The sequence below is a fragment of the Anarhichas minor genome, unplaced genomic scaffold, assembly GCF_050575085.1.
Source record: "Anarhichas minor isolate MPS153535 unplaced genomic scaffold, ASM5057508v1 ptg000140l, whole genome shotgun sequence".
NCBI classification, from domain to species: Eukaryota; Metazoa; Chordata; class Actinopteri; order Perciformes; family Anarhichadidae; genus Anarhichas; species Anarhichas minor.
Genome location: NW_027466586.1, coordinates 254670 through 262564, shown reverse-complemented (window position 1 = coordinate 262564; position 7895 = coordinate 254670). Strand labels below are relative to the sequence as shown.

At 42.5% G+C, this 7895-nt stretch overlaps 1 protein-coding gene and 1 long non-coding RNA gene across 2 annotated transcripts in view; one reads left to right on the top strand and one right to left on the bottom strand.

The window, feature by feature from the left end:
- Window positions 1-526: 526 nt before the first annotated feature.
- LOC142943568 (xylosyltransferase 1-like) overlaps window positions 527-7895 on the bottom strand; it is a 33814-nt gene continuing 26445 nt past the window's right edge. The window contains exons 9-11 of the mRNA XM_076085155.1: window positions 6245-6440; window positions 5586-5922; window positions 527-4375 (exon numbers count right to left, since the gene is read on the bottom strand). Coding sequence (XP_075941270.1) covers window positions 4053-4375; window positions 5586-5922; window positions 6245-6440 — 856 coding nt within the window. The 3' untranslated portion in view covers window positions 527-4052. The remainder of the gene's footprint in view (window positions 4376-5585; window positions 5923-6244; window positions 6441-7895) is intronic.
- LOC142943569 (uncharacterized) lies at window positions 4431-6561 on the top strand. The gene is made up of 2 exons (XR_012952086.1): window positions 4431-4992; window positions 5564-6561. It is a non-coding gene; the product is annotated as an uncharacterized LOC142943569 (long non-coding RNA).

The window sequence follows — 7895 nt, the reverse complement described above, 5'->3', positions numbered from 1 at the left end:
ATAACGGTGTTTGTACTGAAGGGCTCTCTGCCTCAATGGTCACAGCAACTCAAAACACACTTTTAAAAACCCTTTCATGATTTCACTGCAGCCGTATTATTATAAAATGTAAGATCTAAATACCTCAAACAACGATGTCAATCTGACAAACTGTAAGTTGCTTACAGAAAAAAAGTATTAAAATCTTAAAGTTCTTTCTCAAAATAAAGTATTAATAAAAATATATTTAGAGTATTTAAAGTAGAAGTACTTGTACATTACTGGATTATTTTTACTGATGCCTCAACGCATGAGAATACACATTCTGTTGGAGGTATAACTGACTTTCAAAGTTCAACATGAGTCAAAGTATAAATAAAGCAGCTCAAAGTGAAGGAAAACACTGAGAACCTTAAAAATGTACTTTCCCACAGTTTCTCAGGAACTCAGAATTTGTACCTGATTTTATTGGCGGCCCCTGAACGCCTCACGCTACCTGCTCATACATGAGAGTGAAATAAACTGGACGGGCACAACATTGAGGAGATTCAGGTTTATTTTCAAAAATTGTACTTCAAAACCGCTACGGTCATTAATAAGGCATTCACAACAATTCATTTTTTTTGTGGTTATTGGACATTTAAAACAGCTTGTGATGGTTTCAGAGAGGATTTCCTAAAACAGAAGTACAGCTAAGGCACAGCACTACTCCCACAGAGAGAGAGAATGACAGACAGACAGACAATCAATCAAGAACAGGTTGGTACTGGATATGAAAGAAACGGCATTAGAGTGTGAGGCCAGAATATGAAAAGGACAAACCTCTCAGCTGGAGTTGTCCTCCAGAATCTGAAGACTTTATCTATATTGTCACGTCAGCAAAATGTCTAAAAAGCTGCTTTAAAATCATCACATGTGAGTCCAACGAGCCGACCTTTCTTTGTCTTTTACTTCAAAGCAAAATGAGAAAGATTTTCTTTAAAAACCAAAACATGTATCGACTCATACAAAACTACTTCCTGTTGTCATCGAGCCGTTTTAAAGAGTATTAAACTAAACACTGGGTTCACATCGACTCTCAAATACAAATGGCTGTTAATATTCAACTCAATTTAAAACAGGAACAGAAATAAAAACTCATTTTCTAAATTTATTTTGAACGTTTAATTCTATTATGCAAACTTTAAACCAAATGATTGTAACTATATTATTACGTTTCTGTACCTGGTCAGAGTTTAACCGTTTGACTTCAACAAAATGACTTCATTTCCATTTGTTTGAATTACAGCAAAGAAACCAAAAAAGAGTTAAATTTTAGATTTCCATGTCTTCTTGAAAGCTGACATACACCTAATACCACATATCAAAATAAGAGCTCGCCATATTTTATCTGAGCATTTAGTTCATAATGCAAGAAGAACTTACAGGCTCACTGTTTCATACGGTGGATTTAGCAATTTATTGATCTTTTAGTTTTGTTTGGACATGAAATCAAACGGTTAAAACGCACGTTGACTGAACCTCTTGTGTTGGCTTGACTCTAAACGTGGTGGCAGTAAGCTACTGATGCTCTCTGCATCTTAGGGTTTGTGCAGTTTATTAGAGAATGGCTCTTCGGGGTTAAACCCACCGACACCTGTGCTTATCCACAACTCAAACATCTGCAACATTTCAAATAATAAGTTAGATATCGACTCAATCTTCTCTAGAATAAATATGACGCACCCTTCAGACAGGAAGTGGAGTCGTCGTTGTGAATTAACAGAATTGTTTCTGTTCAGTTTCTCACTGAAACTCTGTGTGAGTGAATCAACGTCCTGCCTCATGAAAACATCAGCGCTTGTTGTTCCCATGAGGCTCTGGTGCGTCAGCGCTCATAAAGCACACAGTGTGACCTTCATCCTCCCTGCTGCATCCAGACCGGCTGTGATGTGTGATGTGTTGGCACGATCTTTGTCTCTGAGCAGCACGGAGGTCTGAAGGTGTCGGTGGCCTCGTCTCCTCACCGGCTACGTCCAGACTCAACCCACAGGAAAGTACTGTTAGTACGGAAGAACATCCGGCAAATATGTATGATCAGATTATTATTATTCTCTACATTTTTAAACATTTTGAAATTTGTAGTTTGTTGCTCAGTGTCACAGGAGATTCATTTACAGCTAATTTAAATAATAATCAACTTATTTGCTGTTTTTAAAACTTCTTAAATACAAAGATTTGCTGCTTTTATTTAGATTCATATCATAAATTAAAACCTTTTGGGTCCCATCGGTGCTCAGACATAAACTGTACATTATGGATTTGTACGGACTAACTTGTGCTCTGCTGACTGCTGACGGACTTTAGATTTTATATTTGACATCTTGCAGGTTAAACAATTAATAAAAAAACAATTAAGAGATTAATTGATAAACAATATCGTAACCGTTACTGACAGCCCCACAGATGTCCAGTTGAAACATCCAGAAATAAAGAGTTTGAAATGAGAGCAGTGAGGAGAAGAGGCCGGTTAAAAACCCCAAACTGACGACACGAACACTTGAAAGCCTTTTAGAAACAAAGGCAGACGACAAGAGTCACTCGCTGCAAACATCAGCATATCAAATGTTAGTCACTGACTAACAAAAGACAATGTTTTATATAAACCTCTGAATAAATGAGTCTTTGACACAGTCACACATGTTTCTACAGCAAAGAGCAGATTAAAGTGAGTAAAGAGGATCTGCTGCGGGTCTCAGGCGGTCTCACGTATTCAGACACAAAGAAACTAAACACCTGAACACAGAGCCGCTCGGTGTCAGAGGAGGTCTCTGAGTGGTGCAAAGTAACCGAGTACTTTTACTCAAGTATTCTAAAGTAAACGGACTTCTTTGCATCTATAGTTACTGTTACTTCTCATATTTTACATAGAAATACAGCAGCAGATTATAAAATATGACTCATCTTTATAGATTCCAACATTATATAAAGTAGTTTAAATGATCATTAACATGCTGCTTCCACCAATAATAAACTAATATTATATCAAGACACAACTTATCAACTTAATGTAAGATGTGAAAGCAGAACTTGTTCATGTTGTTCCTACGTTTACTTCAGTAAAAGATCTCAGTACTTGTACCACCGCTGGTAGTTGTCAGTGTTCTCAGAGACGTACAGTATCTCAGTACTTTTTAAACATTCCAGGCAATCAAAATCCTCTCAAAGGTTAAAACACAAATGTGAACTGTGGCTTTAAAGATCCGACAAGAGACCAACCGGCTTAAAGAAAAATATATTTTACGCACAAATCATCAATTTGAGGGAACAATATTCCCCCCCGACACCGACCTGGCTCTGCTTGAGAACGTCTGGAGTTGCTAATCATCATCTCTGGATCACAGCTCTCATCATCTCAAGAAACCTAAAAGTCTTTCAGGCCGTTATCCCGGGATTTAAATACGCCGTTATCTCAACGACTACGACCATCGGCTGCTGTATTCATGGTGCAGTTCGTTCCTCTCAGCCTTCACAGATAATAGTTCTGTCTTCAAGAAATACTTTTAGAGGAATTCTTTTTGAATTTTATTTTTATCAGTGTTTGTTTCCTAGGAAGTTGACTTTAACGATTTCAACCTTTGAGTTGAAATCGGGATAACGGTCTGAAATAGACTTTTAAAAAACATAATAATATAAAGCCTCGGTCAAAGAATGAGCAACCACGTCCTCCTTCAGCATTCAGGCATGTAAAACACACTTCCATACCTTAACTTAGGGACACACTCACAACAAGAGGTACAGAGTTCTTCTGACACACACACACACACACACACACACACACACACACACACACACACACACACACACAGCGTTGTTGTCCCAATCATCCGTGAGAGCAGCCGGCTGAATGGGGACTGAGATGTTTTTCCTCAGCGTTTGAGTTTGTTCTTCGTCCGTCTCTGCCTCCAAAGTCTGATTCATCCTTTCACTCTGACGTTGCACAAACTTTAAATAAATAAATATGAGACACAAACGGGACACCAGCCCCATGCCTTCCTTCATTTGTTCCTCTTGTCCCTCCCTCAGTCCGCCTGCTACCTGATCCGTCCGTCCTTTCTGGGCGGGGTCAGTTCAGACTTGGTGTCGGGGCTGGCAGAGCTCCAGACGGTGTGACGGCAGCGCTGCATGACGGGACAGACGCTGGGCCCCATCGAGCAGACGTCCGCGGCCGACCAGTGGCCCTCCAGCAGCCGGTCCAGCCAGCGGCGCAGCGGCGCCCCCGTCAGGCCGGCGTTGGCCTCGGCCTCCTCCACGGCGCCCAAGCTCACCGGCAGCCGCAGCACCGGGTTCAGGCCGTGGAAACTCTGCTCCATGTAGGAGTTTCTGGGTGGGCCGGCGTGCAACCGCAGAGCCTCCTCTGGATGGAGGTGGGGGAGGAGGAGAAGGGAGGTGGGGGAGGAGGAGAAGGGAGGTGGGGGAGAGGAAAGAAGAATGGTGAAAAAGGAGGATCCACCACTTTCTAGCCATTGACCAAATGAAAGCCTTTGCATAACCTTTGAGTCAGGGTTCATGTTAAGCATCCAATAAGCCCTCCTAGCCCCAGCACCATGTGTTACCTCACAACAACCCGGTCACATAGACGTCTCAGTGCAAACCGTAGGCTTAAATATAACAAACCCATTATCACAGACGGTGGAAACGCTGGACGCAAACGTTATTGAAATACAGTTATGTCATGTGTTCTTTCCTCCAGATGGTTTGAAGAGTCTTCTGAGGATTCAGAAATCATCAGCGGGAACTGAAGTGTGTTTTCAAAGACTACATGTACTGCAGGAGGTTTCAGAGGTGAACATCAGGCTCCAGTTCCAGACGCATGAACAAACACGATGTCACAAACAAACACTCCGATGACATCACCTCACATGCCACCTTCACTTGGTAACACCAGCCAATAAAAGCTCACCGTCTATTCATGTAGCAGCTTTACTGAGAGCTCTGCAGCGATCAACGGTCACACAAATCAGACAGATAGAGGTGACCCTGTGTGTGTGTGTGTACACTGACACTATAAATATATGTATGCATGGTGATGACAGCTGTGAAAGGAGGGCCTCTGCTGTGTGTGTGTATTGACATACAAACTACAGTGACTTCTCTTAAGCTCTTGAATATGATTTCAACACGTGTTTCCATGAGTTTCTGCAGGTTGATACTCAAATTACTGACCATTCAAACTAAATATTAGTAATATGGAAGCAGTAGTTTACATCTCACTCCACTAACGATGCTGTTCTTTTGTCAAAATACTTTCTGAATTAGTTTTCCTACTAACCTGCAGGTACAGACTCCTTACATGTTGGTTAAATGTGTATCTGACAGGTGGAAGCTACTAGATTTGGTCCACGAGCTACTTGATCCAAATATACGTGTAACTGGGAGAATCGGTGTATTTTGCTGACCCGGGTGTCAGAACATCTTACAGTCACACATCCATTAAAATGTTTAATATTATATATTTAAATGTTAAATATTCAAATCCAGTTCTTTGTGTTCTGTTCTTTCCTGCCTGAACCTTATTTCTCTTCCCGTGTGCATGTAAACACAGTGGTGACGTTGGGATCACTCACCTTGCGGTACAGGCTGTTGTCGGTGGAACTCGAGCGGAGCCACGATGAAGGTGGTCTGACCCAGTGGGTTCCAGTGGTGCAGCACCCTCAGCGTCCACAACCCCGGCCTCAACGGCGGGCTGAGCGGGGGCCGATAGTGGGTGACCTCAGTGGAGGCGTCCACCAGGATGTCGTAGGTGGCGGCGATTACGTTGGTGGGGTCGATCCACACCACAGTGGCCGTCAGGTTGCTCTGGCTTCGGCTCCAGCGCTGTACGGCCACCGGCTCGTCCGTGGGCCCCAGCAGACCCCCCCGGTTCCTGAAGAGACGCTCCTTTGGATCCCAGTCCGCCCCGACCTGAAGAACAGAGAGAGTGTCAGGATCCCTCTGCTGGGACTGATCGTCAGAATGCAGCTTAGGGTAATCTAGCAATGGTTGGGTGATTTAAGAATTCATTCTAAGGTTTTACTCATCACTCCACAGTCTGGCTTCAGTTAGATTTGTGGGTTTTTGTAGCCATGCCTAACTCACCCTCGAATCCTGCAGCAAAGCTAACAGAGCTAACAAAGCTAACAGTCCCAGTTCATACGTAATACTAGAGGCTAATGGTAATGGACTGACACTAAATTGCTTTTCATAATAGTTCATATGAATACATGTGTGTGTGTGTGGGTCTGACCTGGACATGCTGCAGCCTGTTGGTGGGGTGGGGGGGGCTGGCCGGGGTGAAGTGGTCTTTGGGTGTCACCCAGGTCTCCAGGCTCTCCGATTGGGTGGAAGCTTGGTTAGTGGCAACTTGACGCACGAGGTAGCCCTGGAACTGGTCTGAGAGGAAGTAAAGGTGGACGGACACTGGGTGGTTCATGGCCGTGAACCTGAGAGAGACAAATAGAAGATGTACTGAGACCGTCTGTGATAAAGTCCTGTCTGTTCTTTACATCAACACACAGTTAATATTATTGCTAACATGGTAAACATTAAACCTGATAAACTTCACCATGACTTTATTCAACGTACTATGACTTTTATATTGTTCGACGTACTATATATAACGTTACGTTTTTCACTTATTTGTTGACACTTTTACTATACAATAACTTTCTCAGTTACATTTTTTAAAATACTATATCATGCCTTTTTTATGAGATTTTTTGACACACTATACTATGACTTTTTATGACATGTTTAGACTTTCTGTACACTATGAATTTCTTTCGACATACTATGACTATAACTATTTTTCTATTTATGAATAGAGCAAAAGCAGGAACAGATACAAACTCCATACAAATATATTGCGTACTAGTCGTTAGTAACACACAATTTTCCAAAGTAAAAGAGGATGCTGAAATGTCACTTTATAGTTTAAGTGTCGTCCAAAATATGCAAGGAAAGAAAGTACTGATGTGGACGGAACCACGTTCCACATGTATCCATATTAGGTGTGTATGTGGTCTGAGATGTTGCTCAACTGAAATCACAGGTTGAAGCGAACAGACGAGTCCTGTTCAACCCCCCCCCCCCCCCCCTCCACCCCTTAACACACACCACCCATAATGATGCCCCCACCCAGTTTAGCCACCAATCCCCACCCGAACTCCAAGCACAAGTACCTCCTTGTACCTACTGTGGTCAACCCCCCCCCCCCCCCCCTTCCAGACACACACACACACACACACACACACCTACCTACATTGCTGGAAAAATCCAGTCTGAGCAGACACTGTAGCCTGATTGTACCCCAGGACAAGCTGGCGTTATCTTGATATTTCATTTGGACTCATAAACACAAACACGAGTGGAAAGACACATTTCATCGGCCAGTTCTTGCTCCCATCACCCAGTCATTGTGCAGTTTCTCTCTCAGCCTAAATCCACTAACCCCAATGACTAAACTACTCATACGAAGCCCCCTAACACACTCAGGACGGGTGGGGACTGTACATGAGGTTGATATAGACTTTTAACAGAAACAATTCTAGCAAAGACTTTTCTTCTCACGCCTGTAGTTTTCTTCATTTGGTCCAAACCAAGGTCCTGTTCACACTGACTCACTGCAAACAAAACAAGAGCTGCAAATATAGAGTCCCAAGGACAGACAGGTAACTCACCCATTGGACAGTTTCGGTGACGGTCATCATCAACATGGGATGATTTGCATAAATATACACACAGCTTTTACATTTCACATAAAATGTTCTTTTCTTGACACTTCACAATCAGTAACAGTTCATTATCTTTTGAATTTGTCCTCATATCAAATATCTATCATCACTAAATCTAAATATCAAACAAACTGCACCAGAAATCACTTGGAACCGAACCAACGG